The 24225-nt window shown below is 34.7% G+C and overlaps 1 protein-coding gene across 1 annotated transcript; it reads left to right on the top strand.

The window, feature by feature from the left end:
- Positions 1 to 10541: 10541 nt before the first annotated feature.
- Positions 10542 to 23767, top strand: LOC126976056 (sodium channel protein Nach-like). The gene is made up of 10 exons (XM_050824199.1): positions 10542 to 10549; positions 11316 to 11510; positions 12731 to 12934; positions 14047 to 14185; positions 15292 to 15396; positions 16611 to 16809; positions 18473 to 18499; positions 19302 to 19380; positions 21631 to 21749; positions 23506 to 23767. The coding sequence occupies exons 1-10, from the start codon at positions 10542 to 10544 to the stop codon at positions 23595 to 23597; spliced, it is 1167 nt and encodes a 388-aa protein (XP_050680156.1). The 3' UTR covers positions 23598 to 23767.
- Positions 23768 to 24225: the final 458 nt, after the last annotated feature.

Below are 24225 nucleotides of genomic sequence, written 5' to 3' on the forward strand. Positions count from 1 at the left end.
AAGCGAGTTAAGACTGGCCTATTATTGGTATTGATATAGATAAGACATAATTTTATGTAATGAACTACGTCATGTGACTCTGTAAACAAAAGGAAACGATATGATGAACAATCATCAATTTAGCGTTAATGACTTCTGATTATAACTAAAGAATATGAAAAAGTGATAACACAGTAAAACAATTAAAAATAAGGAATATGTAAAGAAATAAACATCTTAACTGTTTCCTCTCTCAATGTTATGTATGTACATAGGCACATAAGTGAATTTGCTAGAAACTGTCATAACCATAATGTTAACACCAGGAATAAATATAAACTTAAAATGCCTACTACTCGACTTAGTCGAGTTAGTAAGTCTTTTGAGGGGCGTTGTATATGATTTTATCAAAAAGAATTCTAAAAGAATAAATTTTGAGAAAATAAATGCCTTTTATGCCTTTTATGTCTTTTACTACAAGCTCCCAGAAAATGTTCAAATCAAATGTATCACGAAATTCAAAAGAATTGATAAAAAACGTTTGTGTGGTAAAGGTTACTTTAACATAAATGACTTTCTTAATGACACCACTGATAGTGATTTGAGCGACCGCCCACAGGCTATTAAATAATATTTATTTTTACAGATTTTACATTTTAACCATATTTTTATATAAAAAAAGAAGCCCGCTGAGTTTGTTGCGCCCGTTCTAGTCTTGTATGAGACGTACCTTTTGGAATGTGTGGTAGTTTTTGACTTTCGATAATGGTATTAATAAATGGTATTTTTCAGCTCCATTTAAAGTGAAGTTATACATATATTATAATTATACGCCTGTGCCTATGCATGAAATAAACTAATGGATTTTCATATAACTTCTCCCCCCCCCCCCCCCCCCAAGTACGTAATAAATGACGTACTTTTGGCTCGGTTCCCAGCTCAAAACGAATCCAGTTGTAGAGAAAGAGTGGAATGAATTATTTTTTCTTCCCACTGTCTTTCGGCGGAAAGTGGCTTCTTTCGTCCTGCTGCAGAACGCTAAACGAAGTTGCCGCTTTCCGCTTCCGTCTAGCAGAATAGTAGTAAACACAGCGCCCGCAGTGAATAAGAAAGCCTCACATCATTTCATTACTTTACTGCCTTAAGGAAAATTATATTACAGGAATGTAATATACTATTCCTTCGCTTAAATTAACATAATGCCATGTTGATTGCATTTTTTTATCGATGCAATATAGTATCAAATTCATAAAAGTATTTATTTTCCAATGGAATGTAATCCTCTAGAAAATTAATATTAATTTCGTAGAAATACCATAGTCATTCCTTAAAATAAAATTATATTTTAATGTGTTGTTCCTCATCATTGTGTTGCTAAAATATTTTCTATTTATGACACACAACTTGGTATCTTTCACGTAGCGACAAAATAATATTGTTGATAAGATATGGGAGGATATTATGAAATTATCAACGTTGTAATCAAAAACAAATTCGATAGAGGTACTTTTTTGCTTTGCTGAGCACGATAGTGTGTGTTTTTAATCGAGATAAAAATAGTTTAAAAACTAAAAAAAACCCACTTTGGTTGAAAAGATAATGGTTGATATTTAAAATGAACATCAATATCTGCCTTATGGACGATAGATGAAAAAAAATATATAAATTAACAAAAATCTTATTTTCAAATTGAAAATAGGGAATAACTTTATCACAATAATGTATTGTCATCGGTCAACCCAAATCGAATGGTTACAAACAACATACATACAGGTGAATCTAATAAAAAGCGTGTAAAAAAAAAGCTGTCAGGTTCGATGTCAAAGTTTAATAATTATTTATATTGTAATAAAATACTTTTTAATAGCCAAACATTTTTCATGATTTCTGATTGATGTAGAACTGATTGATTTAGTACATCTCAGGTGTATCAAAACATTACTTACTATTGATTATATAATCACGAAATCAGGAAATTGTCGAACCCGAAGCCCGTGAACGCTGGAGTGCCCCGAGGCTGAGTGCTATCTCCCACGCTGTTTCTTCTGCATATCAATGATATGTTGGACACCTCACACATACATTGCTATGCAGACGACAGCACTGGTGATGCCGTATACGCGGACCATGCAGGTCTCCCTCGGGACATCGTCGACCATTTCCGGTCTAACTTGTGTCTTTTATCGAGTCCTCTCTTGCGAAGGTCGCGGAATGGGGTAAATTGAACCTTGTTAACTTCTGGGAAGAAGACTCAAGTTTGCGCGTTTACCACTAAAAAACCCCCATTTGTCGTATCACCGCTCTTCGACAACCCTTCCCTTAAAGCCTCGCCTAGTATCGAAATACTGGGTCTCGAAATCTTGAGCGAGTGCCAATTCCGTGGCAATCTGGAGGGCAAAGCCAAATTGGTTTCGAAGAAGCTGGGCGTCATAACTAGAGCACGGCAATACTTCAAGCCGGCCCACATTCTAGCGCTCTACAAAGGGCAGGTCCGGCCACACATGGAGTATTGCCGTCATCTCTGGTCTGGTGCACCCCAGTATCAGCTCGATCCATTTGACCGCGTGCAACGTAGAGCAGCTTGAATTGTCAGGGACCAAGTGCTCTGTGAACTGCTGGATCACTTGGCGTTTCGTAGAGATGTCGCTTCATTGTGCGTTTTCTACCGCATTTACCACGGGGAGTGTTCCGATGAGGTGTTTAACCTGATTCCTGCTGCCGAATTCCACCTTCGCACAACACGCCACAAGTAAGGACATCATTGCTACCATCTGGATGTGTGGTGGTCCTCCACAGTGCGGTTTTCAAGGAGCTTTCTTCCACGTACTACAAAGCTGTGGAATGAGCTTCCTTGTGCGGGGTTTCCGGGACGATACGACATGGGTACCTTCAAAAAAAGCGCGGACACCTTCCTTAAAGACCGGCAACGCTCCTGTGATTCCTCTGGTGTTGCAAGAGATTGTGGGTGGCGGTGATCACTTAACACCAGGTGACCTGTACGCTCATTTGTCCTCCTATTCCATAAAAAAATTGTTTAATATTTTAAATTGGTACAAACAACAAAATTACAACAAACAATAACCAAATAACTAAATGCAAGGTAAGCTATAGCAACTGAACAAGGTTGTGCATAGGTTCTAGGCATAGTTAACTTATTATTAATAGGTCATCGGGCATAAAGCGAGGAGACATTGTTTAGCGTAGAGATCAGGTCAAGTTGTTTTGATTGTGTTTTGCAGATACTGCAATAGGTGGGTAAGTTGTTACTCATTGGTAAATAACAAAAGTGTCTTTTTTGTTATAATATGTAATTGTGCTGTTTAATTACTTTATCTATTTTATATCGATTTATTTAATGGATTTGTTCGACTTATTTTATCAATTTGGAAGCAGCATTTCCAACGTGATTCAGCCTCATGCTTGTCAGCTGAATCGCAAGGTAAATAAAAGAAAAAAAAGGTTATTAATTAAACGACGGATAAATTCGAAGTACCCTCGTGGATCTCATTAGCTAAATATTTTAAGTGTGACTAGTAATTTCAAAGTGTGTCAAAAATATGTAGAAGTAATTTTACGTTACTTAATACGTTGGATGAGGGCAGCCCAGGACCGATCGTCGTGGAGATCTTTGGGGGATGCCTTTGTCCAGCAGTAGACATCGTCCGGCTGATGATGATGATGACAGTAATTTTATTTAAATAAAATAGACTGATAGTCTGTTGCCCTCAATTTCTTTTAATGACCAGTGACAAGAATGTATCTATCGCAGTCAGTAAATGTCCTTAAAAAATCAAAATTGAAATCTGGGATAATCAGAAGTGGGATGATTATTCTACAGCTTTGCTTAAAATATTATACAGCTTAGACGTTCGCATAATGAAGTTGAAGAAAATCATTTTTCGCGTTTCGTGCGATCTTTTAATTTGAATAGAAAACCTTGTTGTTATGTGACCCGGACGGTTGAGCATGCACTTGGTTGTAGACATATATCGATAAGCAGCAGTTTCTTCATAGTCCTCAGGTCGAAGGACATGTCTGCTTGAAGGTTTGTTGGCCTTTCGGAATCCATTATATAAACTACAATACTCAAAAAATACATAGGTCACCACAATGGCACCATTTACTACATTGGAAAAGTTTAGATTAATGTTTATGATTTGAAACTGGCAAGAAACTCATTGCACTCTTTTATTTCAATAATATATTCATCATATTTTAAATAGTGGTTAAGTGACGGAATGAAGTACTAAAATGTTACAGCTTCCCTGCTTATTTCAAAATATAAAAAGGAAAATGTATAATATAATCTAAAAATTTCAAAACAAATCGCAATAAAACACCTTAAGAGTTATAATAAAATAAACCTTAGTATCTACAGTGGATACACTAATTCACACACTATAAATAAAAAAGGTATTATGGGACCATTTAACAAAATTAAAATATTTAAAGAAAATAAAGCATAATATTTAACAAAAATGCAAGGTTATCGGTGGCAGGATCATCCTGCCACCTAGCAACGAAACGTAAGCAACTTGCAATATATTCATTTAATAGTTCCAACAGGATGAGCAACAAAACAATTTAATAACACCTAATAGGTACAGAAACTGGAGAAGAACATCTTACGACTGTAAAATTTGGAAAGATCTGGAGGACGTCTATGTAGGCGGACAAGCGAGCAATGATTAACATAAGATATAGTATATATTAGGTAAAATAGAATTATAATCATTCAGTATATTAAGTTGTAGCATAGTTCACGATATGATTGCTTTTGCTTAAACGCTTCAAACATATCTGTTAGCTAGGAATTAGATCTGCTCCTTGCCAGTACCGACTTACGTAGTAGCTACGGACCCTCCTAAGTTAAAAATAAATTTTTAGTTTGCTTGCAATAAAGGCTTCATTCATCCATTCATTCATTCAATATAGAAACTATGTAGCTGACACCCCATATAAAGGTCTAAATTTTGTAAGGGACGTAAACAGCGTTATATAAGATTTCAGCAAACTAATCATCATCATCATCAGCCGGAAGACATTCACTGTTGGACAAAGGCCTCCCCAAAAGATTTCTACGACGATCGGTCCTGCGCTGCCCTCATCCAACGTATTCCGGCAACCTTGACCAGATCCTCAGTCCACCTTGCAACACATAAACTTACAAGTACAGTCTCTTTTGTTTTACCCAACCGTATCATCATCATCATCACCATCATCATCATCATCATCAGCCGGAAGACGTCCACTGCTGGACAAAGGCCTCCCCCAAAGATTTCCACGACGATCGGTCCTGCGCTTCCGTCATCCAACGTATTCCCGCGATCTTGACCAGATCGTCGGTCCATTTTGTGTGCCTACCAACACTGCGTCTTCCGGTATGTGGTCGCCAATCGAGGACTTTACTGCCCCAAAAACCATTTGTCTGTCGAACAATGTGCCCTGCCCACTGCCACTTCAGTTTCGCAATCATTAAAACATTATTCAATTAAGTATAAAATTTATTGAATTAGACAATAGATAAATGGCAGGCAGATAGAAGAAAAGAATAGAAGGAAAGTACAAGAATTGTATGAGTTAATACAATCGTGATGAGCTATCATTTATAATCGCGTGATAATGTACTCGTATTGTTGTATCACCAATATATATTTGTTCACAAATAATGGACTAGCCATGTTTATGGCGATGTTATCACAAATGTGTCTACCAAAAGCTATTTACGAATACAGGGTGCTCTCAATAGTCTATCCACATTTTGCTAAGAAATACAAAATGTTCATTTCAACGTAGATTATTGTCGAGCATTCGAGTCGTTTGGCGTGCGATCAACATTATAATCCGGTGCTATTGACATTTTAACAATTTTAAAGGAAAAACAATGTCTATTGTCTGAACATGAAACATTTTTCTCCACCATTATTTTCGTATGGCGATCATGAAAGTACAGTGCCTAAGCGATTTCCAGTTATAAAGTGGATATCATACGTGCCATATATTAAAGACAATATTGTATAATATTTTCGACGGCAATTATTGGGTGATCACAAATTAAATATACAGCTATTTAACGACATAGATGCAGTTAATAAATAAGTTACGTTGATGTGCGCTATACGTAGAGCGCTCAATAAAAAGTAAATATGCGTGTATTACCGGTAAATTTTACAGAATTTAATTTTTCGAATACTACAATACAACACGATACACTTGGGATATCTTTTTTCTAAGCTTAAAATTTCTTCTCTTTTTCTATTAAAAACTGTCCATCCTGCAAACCTGAAACATCCTTTGCTGCAGCTTCGAGTCTCTGTTCTTTTGAATGATCCAACCTTGGAAATATATAGTAGCCACTGATGGTAGGGTAGGGTGATATGGAGGCTCAACTATTTTGAAGTCGGGGCATTATGGTGATTGGAAAAGCTAAGCTTTTTTGGTTTTTTTCATCCAGGGACTGTTTGTGGCTCCATGGTACAAAATATTTAAAATCATGTTTTTACTTTTCCTATCCCAGAAAAGAGAAACCATGGTCTTTCCGGCTGAACGACTCATCTTAAATTACTTTTTTCGCCTGAACTTATGGTCTCTTTCAGGTTATAGATTGCAACATAATAGTGAATCCACGTTATAAATAGAGCTAAGAATCATATTCAGGATATTGTTGTAATTGTTCTAATGAAGGCCAAGAAATGTTCAGTCTTTTTTCAATTTTTTACGTGACGTGACCTTAATAGAACTCTTATCTATTTTACACTAGACTTAAAATACTAATTTTCATTTAAAACACTTAAAATTTCTGTACATTTTTGGCCATAATATTTTCAAAAATATTAAATTAAGAAACTCAAACCCTATCGTATTTTTTTATATAAATATAGTACATTGGTTTTACAAACTAAATGATTAAAAGTTGATTATAAATCAAGGAAGATTTTCATATAATCATAGATTCGAAACTGTTAAAGCCGGACATTATAAGAAGTTTGCATAGTTTTTAGTACATTATGAATTAATGTTTAGACGCTCAGTTATAAATTTATTCTCCTCCTCCATAAATATATCAGCCTGTACATTTTGTAACAAGTGTACATTTATAACTGGCAGTCGCGAAACGAAACAATTAATTTAGAAACTTTTAGCTCTTAAGCAAGTCACGGCTTTAACGCGTTCGGAATTAATAATAACTAAAACATTATATACAGCTACGTAAGTTACAGTTCTTAACATTATTAGCTTTATTATTAACTTAAGAATAAGAGTTCTTTTGAAAATAAGCCGCCCATTGTTCATAAAATGAAATAAAAATCATGTGAACTGTGTAATAAACAAAGTCACGGACATAGCCTAAATTGCGAAACTGAAGTGGCAGTCGGCAGGGCCTAAGTTCGACGGACAGATGACCGTTGGGGCTGTAAAGTTCTCAAATGGCGACCACGTACCGGAAGACGTAGTGTTGGTAGGCCCCCCACAAGATGGACCGATGACTGACCAGATGGACCGATCGTCGTGAAAATCTTTGGGGGAGACCTTTGTCCAGTAGTGAACGTCTTCCGGCTGGTGATGATGATGATACGATTGGGTAAAACAAAAGAGACTGTACTTGTTATGTTTGTCGGTTTGTACCTTTGCAGTTGTAAAAATACGTGGACCAATTATTTAATTCTTCTCAATCGAAGTTATTAATACCTATTCATAGTGTCACTAATACGGTTTGATCAGTTTTTTTTTTGTATTTCTATAACATTTTTTCTGTTGCTTCTTAAGTATAACACAGTTTGGGTTGAATTAAAAATGTGTGTTAAATTATAACTCATATATTTTAAATCGGGTATTTAAAGTAAATTGGCAAATAGTTCTGGCTGTGTTTGTTTTTCTTATACAGGCTGTAATCGGTGGGACCAGGTCATGCCATAATAAATTTATGGTAGTGTTTAATTAATTATTTACAAACTTATTTGCTATTACAGCCGTTGCAAATTACTCTATTTAATTTAAAAGATTGAACGTTGAGTATCTTGTATATTCTCCTTGCGAGCTCTACTTTTTCCGAACATATGTTAGATTGAGTAATTTTAAAGAAATATTCATAGCCGATTATGACGATTTAAAAGACTTTGTCTTACACCTGATTTTAACATACAGGACAACAATGAGAACATCAAAACTAAGACGAACTATATTTAAGAAAGTGAAGCAAAAATGTCAATATTTCGGCGATATGAGCAATCTACACGGTTTAAGAAACGTTGTGTCATCATCCCGCCAGCCTTGGGTAAAACGGTAAGCAGTTGGTATGAAATTAGTAACTAAATTAACAAAGTCGGCAGACGCAGTGTTGGTAAGCCCCCACAGGATGGACCTATGATCTCGTCAAGATTGTCGGAATACGCTGGATGCGTCGTGGAGATCTTTAGAAGAGGCCTTTGTCCAGCAGTGGACGTCTTCCGGCTGATGATGATGATAATAAGAGTAGGTTGCCTTTAAAATAATGTGATTATTGTAAATTCTTACAAGCAGAGAATGAGAAAGAGAAAATAATTGCATAATGAAATTATTTTGCCAGCTTTTAAAGTGAGTGGGCATTTTAAAGTGTCTACGTGGGTAGCACTGATAGAAGAGTTTAGAACTGGCCAGTTAGAAACATTGCTAATGAAAACTTTTTTCAATTTCAATTTTAAAACTCTTTGGTAACCAAATGTAGTATATTGCATTCATTTATCATTTGTTTTTGTGAATTGGCGGCAAATCTTAAACTCTTGTAATACGTGAAAATGAACCGATAATAACGCGAGAAAATTTTCGGTCAATGATTTATTATGACTTTCGTTGTGGGCTTACTCAACAACAAAGCTATAATAGGCTGCGATTAGCATTTTTTAATGAAGCCCCATCTCGTGCCACAATTTACAATTGGTTTAACGAGTTAAAGCGTGGACGTAGCAATCTCAATGATGATCCGCGTGAGGGACGTCCTTTAACAGCGACTACTGAAGATAACGTCAGTGCCGTGCGACGCATGATAGAGGAAGATAAGAGAGTGAGCTATCAGCAGATACGGGAAAGCCTAGGCTTTGATATAAGTCAAGTTCAAAAAAATATAACACGAACTTTTAAGCGTCAGGAAGCTTTGTACTGGATGGATTCCCCATGCTTTAACCGACGACCAGAAACACCTTCGCATGTACTGTGTCGCCAAATGTTAGATAAGTTCAACGGAGGTGACTCAAATCCTGTATTTGACATCGTCACAGGTTATGAAAGCTGAACCCGAAACCGAAAGACAATCAGCTCAGTGGGTGTTTCCTTTCGAGGATCGGCCAACTAAGTTAAAGAAAGGAAGAAGTCAAGGAAAAAAGATGATTGCCTCATTCTTTGGTCAGAAAGGTCATTTCGCGACAGTTGTGCTAGAAGATCGAAGGACAGTTACTGCAGACTGGTACGTCAATCGCTGTATGCCTGTTGTCTTGTTGTTGAAAAAATTTTACAGCAGCGCCCACGAAGCAGGATCCTCCTTTACCACGATAATGCTTCAGCGCACTCCGCAAAAGGGACTGTTGCATATTTGACTATGTCAGGTGACGAGATAATGAGTCATCCGCCATACAGTCCTGACCTGGCGTCCTGCGACTTTTATTTATTCCCAAGAACTAAAGGATAAAATTCGAGGTATTCGCTTTACGAGCCCTGAAGATGCGGTGAACGCGTACGAAAATGCCATAGAAGGGACCCCTAAGGAAGAATGGGCCCACTGCTTTTCTCAGTGGTTCCATCGAATGCGACGATGTGTAGAGAGGAACGGAGATTTCTTCGAAAAATAATAAAAGTATTGGCAACTTTCCATTAATCCATTTTTCATTTTCTTAACATTTTCAGTGTTACCTAGGTATCTTCAAAAAATGCTGTTTATTTCATTTATATATGAGAAAAGTGAGTTTTATTGCCGTCAAGCACACGCACTATTTCTATTAAAAAGTGCTGTAGCTAACTACTGGTAGAAATTACTGGTCTACTAAGACTTAACATCTTATGTTACAAGTTAACATATTGTTTTGTTTAAAATTTTGTGTTTTAAAGAATCTCCAGTGGCATTGCGTTGTACACTAATGCACATTATCATCATTAAACATGAGATGAACCTCTTGCTCGTCTCGTCAATCACACACACACCTGGAACCGTAGGAGAGTTGCTGGAATGTAAATAAAAGTGAACAAAACTTTGGAAATATAAATAAATACGGTCAGTTTAATAGTGATTTCTATTGTACATAGAGCAATGTATGATTTTGATGAATCACTTATAAGGAAATATAGTCTTGAATTTCGTAGGAAGTCTTTTTTTATTTATTTATTTACTTATAATCCATTATATACCATTACAATAGACTTACAAATAACTTTACAAATGCCAATTTAGGATTAAGAATAATATTTACAAAACTTTAATAGGTATCTACATCTCTTATTTTATGCTAGTATTATTAAATACGTTAATAATAATGGTATTTAAGAGTATTAAAGTATCAAGTGAAATTTAAAGTATTCCTGAGAAAGAGCAGGTTATGAGAAGGTTACAGACTACACTGTATGAAAGCAATAATGGAAAAAGCGGAATGAAAAGATATTCATCAAAACTATTTTATTAACTTAACACAGATCCCTGCCTTTTAAATAGGATATAGGAAGTTATAACGTTAGTAAAAACATGTGCAGTTTATACATCATATTATCTGAGATTTAATGATGCAATTTGCATGCTGCACCATCAAACGTTATTACTACCCTATTGTAAGACTCATGGCATAAAATTTAAATATCTGTATATTTTATATATTATGGTAAAAGCATATTGCCACTTTCATTTCCAAATTCGTATAATAAAAAAAGTGTGTTATTAAAACATCGATTTTCAATCGTATCAATTCCCGCATGCATTGTTCTCTGTGTGTTCAAAGATAATGCGGAATGTCTGATGGATGATGCGGGCTGATGAAAAGGTTATGTCTCTTCTTAAATGATAGGCTAGATTATGGGTATCATAACGGCGCCTATTTCTGCCGTGAAGCAGTAATGTATAAGCATTGCTGTGTTTCGGTGTGAAGGGTGCCGCAGGTAGTGAAATTACTGGGAAAATGAGTCATAACATCTTTTGTCTCAAGGTGACGAGCGCAATTGTAGTGCTGTTCAAAATTTTTGGGTTTTTTAAGAATCCTAGTAGCACCCTGATCGTCTCATCCCTTATTGTCATGAAAATTGAAGTATACTATCTCAATTACTTTAATATCTCTTTGACTTATTATTGCTGATCATATAACCATGTAACGTTTCCTCGACAGAATATTTTGGTTCATCATTTTGACTGGTTGCTGTGTTGGGGCAGCGTCTGTCTTACGATCATCTCTCAGCCTCTACGGTTCTGGGTCTGTCGCATATTCTGTGGACACCGGCTACATACACTGGGATACAGCCTTCCCTGCTGTCACCGTTTGTGAACAGATTGACGTGAACAGGATCAAGACATATCTGCAAAAGTAACAAAAATTTTGTAACTTCGTCATTATAGTTCACTAGGAACAGACATAAACTTATAATACCTACTACTCGGCTAAGTCGAATTAGTAGGTCTTATGTGGGGCGATGTATATGATTTTATAACAAGATCCCAGAAAATGTTCAAAACAAAAGTATAACGGTATTCAAAAGAATTAGTAAAAAACGTTTGTGTGGTAAAGGTTACTATAACATAAACGACTTTCTGATGCCACAGATTGGGAATGGAGCGACCGCCCTTAGGCTTTGAAATAATAAGTTTAACTGAACAATATTACATTGTAAACATATTTTTTGATTTAAAAAAAACACGCTGAGTTTTCGCACCCATTCTTATTCAGGTCTGAGGCATTCATTTTGGAATAGGTTGTAGTTTTTGACTTTCAATAACTGATGTCACATCCTATTTTGAATAAAAATATTTGTATTTGTTTTTTCAAAGTCATCGCAAACACGAATCGCGGAATAATACTATAGTTATGGTTTGTAAAATGTCTGAATACTGCGACGAATATGTACTATTGTGATAGCAACTACAAATTATACCCTCACTTCAACAACTGATTTATTTCATAAATCTAACGTTTATTTATTCATTTATTTACATCACTTTTATCCACTAAAGATAGTTCAAACAAATAAAATAAAAAAAAGGTGTTAGTTATTAGTAGTAAATATTTCTAATATGGAACGATAGTACGATAGTCCGTAGCTACTACGTAAGTCGGTACTGGCTTGGAGGCGATCTAATTCCTAGCCAACATAAATTTTTGAACCGTTTAAGCAAAAAGCAATCATATATCGTGAGTTTATAATGTCATACCTATAAAATCAGGGGTTGCAGAATTTTCCTGATATTTGATTATATGTAACAGAGAGATTGCGAAGCGTTTTTATCTAAATGTGATGGAAATCCAGCAACATTATCAAGGACACAATTAAAACATGTTGTGAGATTACGTTTGGGAATTTTAGCTATCTTTAGTGAATAAAATTGATTATAATGATAATTTTATTTATATATGTAACTGATATTCATAAAGCAGACTTTATGAAATAAAAATATTATTTCTTTTATTGAAAAGAAATGAAAATTGGGTACACAGAACTCAAGCACCAAAGTCGTGACTTGCGTAATTAAGCTTTTTCAATTATCAAGTGAAGGTTCATGAATGCTAACCCTAAGTACTTCCATTTTCAGAAATGACTTATCATCTTCACTGGCTACGTTCTATAAAGAAGTATCCTTCTGGAATATAAAGTATTGTAAAACGTGTCTCTCTTGCGCCTTCAACAGTACATGTGTTAGAAATTATCAAGAGGGTATTGTTCAGATCCGACTGAACTGCACCGACATCTTGACAGACTGTTGGTGGGATGAAAAGCATTTTCGCTGCTGTGATAGGTGTAACATTTTTTTTATTTACTTTAACTAATGTTAAATTTTAAAATATTAAATAATATTCTTAAGGATTACATGTCTTGGCGGCTTACATCTAATTTATATCGACTTTGGAAGTAGTTGCGCCGCTTCTTCTCTCTTAGAGCGCATATTAGAAATGACATCAAAAAGAATTCTGAAGGTATCAATTTTGAAAAAATAAATGCCATTTATGCCTGCTAAGCTCGGGAACCTTAATTTGTGAATACAATAGACTAAGATGCATTTTCCGTCCTGACTTTTCAAAAATTGAAACATAAAAGCTTCCGAGAAAAGCCCTTAGAGGCAGGGAGTGGGCTTTGAGAAAAACTATATGTAGTTGTATATCATTTCAAATAATTGTATCGTAAAAGTAAAAGATGGAGACTACTTTCAAAAATAAGAAAAGCTCATAATACAGAGAGTGGGCTATAAGAAAATCCGTATTTAGTATTCAAGAAGTAGAAGCCAAGTAGTAGCCATCAAAAACATTACTTGTGAAAAAACCAAGTCGCAAAACTTAGTTCTTATATCATAAATAGTTGTGAGATCCATATAATAAATAACAAGTCGGTTATTACGTAATTAGCTAACCTCGCAACATCTCCTAAATTAAATTTTAATTTTTTAATTTTAAGTTTTACATGACCATTGCGTAGACGCACAATTTTATATTAATATTTTTGAAATTACTACTACTACAGATTGAATTATATACGTTAAATAGATTTAATGTACTTTATAGCAAATTATTATAAACATGCGTCATTCTCGTGAACGGGCGCTACTTGTGGTGGCAGGATGATCCTGTTACCGGAAGCTCTGCTTCAGATTCTTAAAAGTTATTATTTTTTTTTATAATAGCTTATAAAATGCTCGTAAAATACCTTTATTTACGGTGTGTGTGGATGATGCAGCTACTGTACTCAATAACTTTTGTTTTGTTTCGTTTGACATTCATAAGTGTCATCCATGACCTACATGAATAAAGTGATTTTGATTTGATTTAACAACAAGTTGTTGTTGTGTAATCTTGTCGTGTCTAATATTTGTGTGTGCCTGCTGATTATTACAATAATTAAAAACGCTACTTTCAGATTTCGTCCAGTACATACCGAATATGGAGTATGTTTTGTATTCAATTCTGCTCTGAACGGGAATGAAACCGACGTGCTAAAACTTAATAGGAGAGTCGGTACGCCGCGACTTGTGCTGTCTGCCGTGGAAATTATCAACGTAATGCGTTTTAATACTTTATTTTTAAACTGTTAAGCTTTTTGCCTCAGGCGTCTTATTTCTATTTGTACGTCAAGATATGCTGTAAGATGTCGAGGTTGACAGCTTACTTCTATTTTGAGCAATGCACGCACACTAACACAAAGTGACATACAAATCGTGGGTCTAAGACGTAGCTTATCAAGCACACTAAAGTATTAAAGCTGGCCTGTTTTCATCGGTTGTCTATCAACAAGAGGCTCCATCAAGGTATAAATTATCTGCGCCTTGTTTATTATAAAATTTCGCGCAGTGGATTTCTTTCAAAATTTAAAATAAAATTATCGTATTGTTATGTATACGATAATATAATATAAATAATATATCTTACTACCATCTCCATAAAATAGACCGATGATCTCGCAAAGATCACCGGAATACTTTGGATGAGGGCAGCGTAGGACTGATCGTCGTGTAGATCTTTGCGGGAGGCCTTTGTCCAGCAGTGGACGTCTTCCAGCTGATATGATGATGACTATCTTACTACACTTACTGTTGGTTATCAACACCAGGTGTGAAAGATGCGTTGTTGGCCTTTAAGTTGGAAGAATGCAGTAACATTGATGGTTCCTATGTTTAATAAAATGTCATAAGCGTCATAAGGCATTCTCAGCAGTGCCGATATACCTGGAACACATAATTTTTTTGTGAAATAAATTAATATTATTGATAAGAAATAACTTAATAATATTTATTATTCAAACAAAACAAAGCTTATAACTATATTTACAATACTACGACTGCATAAAATTAAAACTATCATTACGTGGAAGCGTACCAAGAATACTGGCAGCATTACCGCGTTGGATAGCAAGGCTGATCCGTTGAAACAAATAACTTGTTCACATTTTCACCGTTTTTAACCTACACTTGACACTACAGTTAGTCGACGACTTCTAACACTCGTAGCCACGAGTAGTTTTCAGTTGGCCCTCTTTTAATATATCTTGGATCATAAATCATGAGATAAAAAATTGATCTTTTGATCAACATTTCCATCCATACGCAAACTTTCACCTATCCTCGTTACACAACCTAATTATCCAATGATTTTTACTCGTTTCTAGATAAGAATTCATGCGTCTGACGAAACAGTATCTGTAGCATTGGACAATATTCTGGGACGCTCCAGCATTCTACCGTTAATGGCCACATTGGAGGTTATCCTGAAGGTAATTATGAATTTACTACTATTACGCTCATATCATCAGCCGGAAGACGTCCACTGCTGGACAAAGACCTTCACGAAAGATCTCCACGACGATCATCGAATTCCGGCGATCTTTACCAGTTCGTCGGTCCATCTTGTGGGTAGCCTAGCAACACTACGTTTTCCGGTACGTGGTCGTCATTCGAGGACTTTTCTGCCCCACCAGCCATTTGTCCGTCGAACTATCTGCCCTGCTCACTGCCACTTCAGTTTCACTGATCATTTCAGATAGACTGGTGCAGTGCAGTTTTGTAATTTATTATCACTTCGATCAATCTCAATTTTATTTTCAATCTGAACTTCAATCCATCACTCATTCCCAAGGAGAATTATGAACGAAAGCGAATTACGTAGTTTTGATGAATGAAATTTTTTAACTACATATAAATAATTATATTGGTAACCCAAGTATTTAAGTCTAAGTGATTTCATAAAAGAATAAAGTAATTGAAGGCTGCAGTTTTCCCGAACCTATACGAATTAAGGATCTGACAATGCATCTCTTGACCTTAACTAGTTGGTAGTTGGTATTGCGGATGTCGATGGGTGGTAGCCTCACTACTACCCATCACGTGAACCTCATGCCCATTTATCCTGCCCTATCCTTGCCCTCTTAAATAAAAAAAAATAAGTTTGTATGAGAGAGATCTGAGACTTGAACAAAGCATACAAGATTTTATGACGATACGTCACTCGATCGTCTAAAGTCAATATCCTAATATGCAAATGTTTGGTTTGAGCAGGTAATTAACTGTAAAGTGGATCCTATAGATAAAGCCACAACCTGAGAGTTGAACAAAGCATACAAGATTTTATGACGATACGTCACTCGATCGGTTCAGTTGAAAGAGCACTCGCACGGAACACGAGAGGTCATGGGTTCGAGTCCCGCATCGTTCATAAAATTTTTTTTTCAATTTTTATTTGTGTATTAAATGTAGAGGTGACCCTCACCAAAAAAAATATAACAAATTGTTTAGTTTGAATGATGAAGAAGTAGAATGATTTTGACTGATTAGTAAATTCAAAACCTCTAGATTAGTAAGATCATAACGTATGAAACCTCCATAAGATATAAATTTAATAAAGGCATAAACAACCCAAGGGAATGACAAGATGTGTCCCTAAATAACCACATCCATTTAATTAGATGATGTAATGTTTATTATTCTCCAGGCAGAGCAAACTGTTAATGACGTGTCGGTGACGTCAATTTCGCAAGGCTTTCGTGGTTGTCTGTTCAAAAATGAACAGCCCACGTTCGTGGAAAAATGGCCCTTCAACTCATATACCTACAGCGCATGTTTGCTGAACTGCAGAGCGATGATACAGTACAGCTTATGTAATTGTACATATCATTTTATGTCTAAGATTGGTGAGTTTAGGATAATTGTCATCGTATGCGTAAGTACCTATATAATATATTTATCCAGCAGACAAACAGAAATATATTTTATGCTAGCTGACCCGACTGACGTTGTTCTGCATATAAAATTAAGTTTATTTTTTACCTCCTGAGAAAGTTAGAAAGATATAAATTCTAGTATGTTATTCATTTTAAACTATTCTTTCAATTTGATTTCTGAATGACGGGGGACACATCAAAGAAAAAACAAAATTGTTATTTTTATTTAATTCCGAGCATTTTCATATTTATTCAGCTTTTCGGACTTCCACGAAAAATTCAAGACCAAAATTAGCCAAATCGGTCCAGCCGTTCTCAAGTTTTAGCGACTAACGAACAGCAATTCATTTATATATATATATATAGATTAATTAAATGTTAGTGAAATGGCATATTTTCTATTTCTAAGTGTGTGGGCTGCTTCTAGGTTTACTTTTTCTTTTCATTAATAAATATTTCCTATGTCGTAACACAACTAACTCTGTCGATATCAAAGTAGAACTTTAAGCAACATTATTTACCATATTACCGTGCATTTAGTTTAGTAGACTTTTATTGTACAAAAACTTTACAGTCACTTAATTGATTTATATTAAAACAAATTGATAGAACCTCGTACAGCTTTTAAGTAGTTTAAGTTCTTGACTTTTTGAACACATGCATATCCATTTTACTCGCGGATAACCACGGGGTTAAGCTACTCCGCATCAATATATTGCCATCCAAAAGCTTAATTTTTGTTTGGCATGATTATAAAAATGCAAAATTCAAATATTTTTATTTTAAATAGGATGTGACATCACTTATTGAAAGTCAAAAACTACCACCCATTCCAAAATGAATGCCTCAGATCTGAGAAGAATGGGCGCAACAAACTCAGCGGGCTTTTTTTTTCATCGAATAAATATGTTTACAAAGTAATATTGTACAATTAAACTTATTATTTAATAGCCTGAGGGCGGTCGCTCCATTCCCAATCTGTGGTATCATTAAGAAAGTCATTTATGTTATAGTAACCTTTACCACACAAACGTTTTTTAATAATTATTTTGAATAACGTAATACTTTTGTTTTGAACATTTTCTGTGATCTTGTTGTAAAAGCATATACATCGCCCCACAAAAGACTTACTAACTCGACTTAGCCGAGTAGTAGGCATCATCAGTTTATGTCTGGTCCTGGTGTTAACATTATGGTTCTGACAGTTTCTGGCAAATTCACTTATGTGCCTATGAACATACATTACATTATCAAGAATATATTGAGAAGCAACAGCCAAGATGTTGATTTCTTTGAATTTTGCTCTCAATAATTCTTTAGGACCTAGGTTATAAATAGCGCGAATAGCCCTCTTCTGCAGCACAAATATTGTATTAATATCGGCAGCGTTGCCCCATAGCAATATACAATGGGACATAATACTATGGAAGTATATAATCATATCATCAAGTTGCAAAGCTCTTATTACTAAATGCATTACCTTTCAAGGTGAATAACGCATGCGAAAATATATGTGAAATAGTTATATAAGATAAATATATATTATAAAACTATAATAAATATATAAATATTTAATTCCTATATGTATAATAATAAGTAGTATAGTATAGTAATAATAAGTTCTTTTTCACAGTTCAAATGCCAGCCTGCGATGTCGAAGGTCTAGGTTGCTTAAATCTAAACAAAGGTATATATATATACTTAAATACTATAACTATATACTACTTAATATGATTATAGATTACTTCTTATTAAAACAGTCTTTCAATACTTATTAACAGGTGCATATTTTTTCAAATATTGTTTCGTTTAGACACGATGGCCAACACAATATTTTTAGAAGAGTTCCAAATAAGGATTTTATTTGATTCCGGTACATAATTACAACATCACACAAATAAATTCAAGTGTAATGGTCACCATCTAGATGTATGAATACAATTACTTACTCCAATGGAACATACGCTATACATTACCTATCATAAATACGTTAACGGCCTTACAAATAAACTTGAAATTATTTACACCTGAGAATAAACCAAGAATATTCAAAATGTTGACTATACCGTTGATAACACTGTCAATACAATTATAAATCTGAAGTTTTCCGACTGTCAAGTAGCCTTGCAAATTAAGGCGGGAAACGTGGTACATCCGACTAAACCAATCAAAGCAAAATGTCTATTTGTACGCATTCTGCATATTCTTGGTTTATTCTCAGATATTAATTTTTTAAATTTTAGAAGGTGTGTGCTTTAACTTTATCCCTAAATATGAGTCTCCAGGTTATCTCGTTTGTGCCACCTATGTCATTTAATGCCTTTATTTACGTTATTTCCAAATAATATATGTCACATAATTTTCAAATGTTAAAAACTTTTCCAGGGGAATAATTGGTGTATTATCTCAAAATAAATTATCTTAAGAATTTAAATATTGTTGTATTTATTTTATTGTTACAGATGAAATTTCAAAATACACTTGCGATTGTCCGATGGGTTGCGATGAGATTACGTACAAACCAACGCATATATTTTACAAGTGAGTATGAACAACTTTGAACCATACGACAGTTCTTGTGCAGAAATTCATTAATCGAGGGTGCCTCGGAGCGCTATTAATTAGAGGAAAATGTAACGCACTAATTTATAGATAACTAACTGACCCGACAGACGTTGTTCTGAACATAATAAATGAAATACTGTTTTTTATGAATTTGTAATAATATTTTATAACACCAAGAACTACATATTATAAATCAAAGTCCTCCGCCGCGTCTGTCTGTCTGTTCGCGATAAACTCAAAACCTAAAGCACCGATTTTCTGGCTGCTTTCTTCAATGAATAGTGTGGCTCTCGGGAACGTTTTAGTATATATTTTTGTATATATGAACGGAGGTGTCGGAAAACTAAGCCGTCTGGTAGCTTTCAACGAAAACCCTGTCTAAACCCTTTGAGATATTGGAAAGTAGTGGAATTGTGTATCTTATATAGGTCTACAGAAAAGTCTGCGATGGCATATGACTATCTATTAACGATAACATACAATATCCGTTTTAATTTTTTTTTCTATTGACAGAACAGTATTTTCGGGTCAGATAGTTAAAAAAATATGTTCCCTGTTGTTTTAATGAAATTGTTTCACATCAGAACTGTCACAACATGCGTTAATAAATTCTCTCATAGAAAATAAGTCCACACAAAATAAATTTTGGAAATCATAATAATTATGGGTCCCAAATAGAAATAAAAACTACCCTATCTCTCAGGTTGAACTGCACTCCATAAAGTAAAATCCCCATAAAAATCCGTTCATTAATTTAGGAGTTCACTGGCAACAAACATTAGGACACTATTGGAATAAGGTTTTTTTTAAATCTTATTCTTAATGAATATAGAGAAAATATATTTACATTTTGTATTATTAAGCTTCCATTGATTCGGTTTTCACTATGTCGTGCGTTTAAGACTACACGACATAGTTTTTTCTGTGAAGTAACATCGGATCTAAAAGAAAGTTCTTAACATCTGTGATTTTATTTTTACATATACGGCTTTTAAACTTGGTAGATCAAATTTAACGTGTTTTCAAGCTCAGTTTTTAGTAAAACTTTTATCGCTATTTCATTTAGCTGAAATAATAAAGTGCAGAACTTAGTCCATAATTCTACGATAATTGCAGTCTATTCGAGTTAAATCTCTCTAAATTTTTTTATGAAAATAAGGGACTAGACGAGCAGGACATTCAGCTGATGGTAATAGATACGCTCTGCCCGTAAGTTCTGAGTGGCACTACAACTGCGCTCGTCACCTTAAGACATGTGATGTTAAGCCTCATTTGCCCAGTAATTTCACTAGCTACGGTGGCCTTAGACCGAAACACAGTAATGCTTACACATTACTGCTTAACGGCAGTAATAGGCGCTGTTGTGTTACCCATAATCTAGCCGACATCCTGTGCAGGCGTCTCCCACTTGTAAATACAGTTTTTAAGTCTATCAACGGGAGGGCAAAAAGGTCACTTGATTGTAACAGATTAAACAAATTAAATTTGTAACCAAAATTAAGGAACGATGCGGGACTCGAACCCGCGTCCTCTCAGGTTCCGTCAAAGCGCTCTTTCAAACAAAGCCAATGATTTCGAGTACGCATGGGTCATATTTTTTTTTATGTGTTGTTCAAGTCCTTCTACATGATCTACATTACAGTTGATAACTTGAACGCGGTTTCGAGTCCCACATCGTTCATAAATTTTGGTTACAAATTTAATTTGTATAGTAACTATTAATATTCTAATATTATATAGCAATTATTAATATTTTATAATTATAGTAAGTAGATATTAAAAATTAAGTCTTCGTTATTCGTAATATATTAATATAATTAGTTTCGTAAATACACCCTGCGCTTGGTATTAATTTACGAAAATTGAACGTTAATCGTGTACCGAGTGCTCTTCTTACAGATCGGTAGAGTCTTACCGTACAGTATACTTAATATAAAAATCAATGTGTGAATTTGCTTGGGTGGGTATGTGCGTATAATCTCTATTGCCTCATAAATGACTGCACCAATTAATATTTTTTTTGATATGTTTGCTTATGACGCCTTCACGCTTTAACTACTGAAATTGAATAGGGCATTTTAACTCTGAAATCTTAAGATTCCCGTAGGAGCGGGCAAAAAATTACATAGACTATCTACATTTGAATAAACTAAGACAAAATTGCTCAGCCACGAGAACCATCCAAATCAAAATAACAATTAATTCTAGCCTTGGTTAACATTTCAGTCGATCGAGTAAACAAGGCGATAGCCCAGTTCGAGCGTCGAAGGTTGTGGTGAGGCTGTCCCAGTTACCTACGATGAGGGTGCGACGCTTCGCGATACGGGATAATCTAGGTCTTGTTGGTGAGCATTATCTATTTAAACAAGACAGAGGCAACAATAGGCAAAACATCAGATAAAAAGCAGAAAACAAAATTTAGTAACACTAAAATAATAGAAGAGGTTAACTTATCGGCTATTGAATGAAAAACTCATTAACGTTTTATATTTAAACAATAGGCCAGTTTCATCTATCAAAATTTTATTTTGAAAGGTTTTTATTTAGAGAGGTTTTACCTTCAGAAATAAGGATTCAATACTACATGTTATAAATATATGAAAATTTTATTTTATTTTCAAAATTAAAATCATAGTTTTATTATCTGTCACGTGACTGAAAGCCGAACACCATTTTGTGACATCACTATTGACGTATGTGTGACATTTGACATATCTCTGTTTATGATAATATGACGTCACGATCATGGCTGCTTCCTTTTTGGCGCGACTAAAATTTTTTTTAAAGCATAAAGTGGAATTATTTTGTAGAATTAAATCTTTACGATAATTATTGAATAAATTTTAAAAATTCGAAGAATAGCCTATTGTGAATGACGGTAGATGAAGATTTTACTTTTTTCTATTTTGATGGTCATTTTTTTAATGGAAGAGAAGGACATAGGTTAGGTGCATCTGATGGTATATGAGGACTACGGCTTGTACTCTCTTGTTACATAAGAGATATGACAAGAGCGTTGCTGGCCTTATAGTGCGTCGAATAAACGGGATCGCATATGAATTCGAAAATCGATAATAGTTATTACGAGTTGGGCGAGGATCAAACCGGGAGCATCGGTGTGACAAATTGTGCCACTGACGTTTCAAAGTACATATTAAGGTGATCTCTAGTGTACTTGTATAGTTCATTAATAAATACTTATTTGTGACTGAGTAGCTACACTTATATATAAGTCACTTTGACTTTGTTTTATTTTGTTACAATATAATCACTCTTAATCTTACTAGGGTGGCAAAGTAATTAGTAAATATTTGTATTCAAATTTAATATGAAATCACTTATTGAACGTCAAAAACTACCGCCCATTCGAAAACTTACGTCTCGGACCTGAGAAGAACTGGCGCAAGAAACTCTTAGCGTTGCAATGTTATATCATACAATAAACTTTATTATTTAATAGCCTGAGGGCGGTCGCTCCATTCCCAATCTGTGGTATTACTAAGAAAGTAATTTGTGTTATAGTAATCTTTACCATGCAAACGTAACACATTTGTTTTGTACATTTTCTGGGATCATGTTGTAAAAGCATATACATCGCCCCACAAAAGACTTCCTTACTCCGAGCGGTATGGTTATGACAGTTTCTAGCAAATTCACTTAATGCCTACATAACATTATCAAGAATATATTGAGAGGCAAGTCATTATTTTTATTTTTTTAAATTATGCTATCAATGATTCTTTTTTTTATGGAAAAGGAGGACAAACGAGCGTACGGGTCACCTGGTGTTAAGTGATCACCGCCGCCTACATTCTCTTGCAACACCAGAGGAATCACAGGAGCATTGCCGGCCTTTAAGGACGGTGTACGCGCTTTTTTGAAGGATTTAGGATTATTATTAATATTACTCTTTGGGATCTAGGTTATAAATAGTGTCATCTCTTCAGCTATAAGTCTTTAATAACCATGTAAAACTTAGTCCTTCAAATATATATCTTTTATCTTGATTCCTTTCAAGTTTCGGCAAACCAATTAAGTTAATCAATCGCTTCATGCTATAATTGCTTCACCCCAGTTAATATGGACGTTGATTATTTTCAGTGGACATCGGCGGAGTGGGCGGTGTGTTCTTTGGCGCCTCACTTCTGAGCCTTATTGAGTTTGTCTACTTGTTTTGTATTAGACGGAAATAACTAGCTGTATTTACAGATTTTGGTATGCTTACAGCATGCACGCCGCATTGGTTTTCTAGCAAGATAAGCACTGTAGATCTCACTAGTAGTAGTTGCGCCTTAGTCTGACAGTACTAGATTTTTACCCAATTTTATTTGGTTAAAGGATAACGGAACTAAATCGACTTTAACACTAGTACTGTATTTATTTATTGAATACATCCTTAACGTAACGGTAGTAGTATTTAGTATATTGATATATTAGTATATTGTAAAAATTGTGATAAAAAAATGTGAAACGGAATCATGTAAAAATTGTAACTAATTTATCTGTGTGCGATCGTGTTGCCGCCTGTGTTTTTTTGTGTTGTGTTGTGTGATCGAATGGTCGTTAGCGAACGTTTTTGTGATGGAAACCAAATAAAAAATATTAGAAATGACATGAAAAAGAATTCTAAAACAAATTCTAATTCAATTTTGAGAAAATAAATGCCTTTTATGCCTTTTAACAAGCCTATTTGCTTATATGGTATGCACGCCCCTGCCTTACAGCTTTTATTTGTTAAGAAGAAGTTCCTTAAAAACTTTTTGATTTTTTTATTTACACGTATCTGCAATCAGTCTTAGGCGGAGATAGTTAAAGCGTACT

The sequence above is a fragment of the Leptidea sinapis genome, chromosome 39, assembly GCF_905404315.1.
Source record: "Leptidea sinapis chromosome 39, ilLepSina1.1, whole genome shotgun sequence".
NCBI classification, from domain to species: Eukaryota; Metazoa; Arthropoda; class Insecta; order Lepidoptera; family Pieridae; genus Leptidea; species Leptidea sinapis.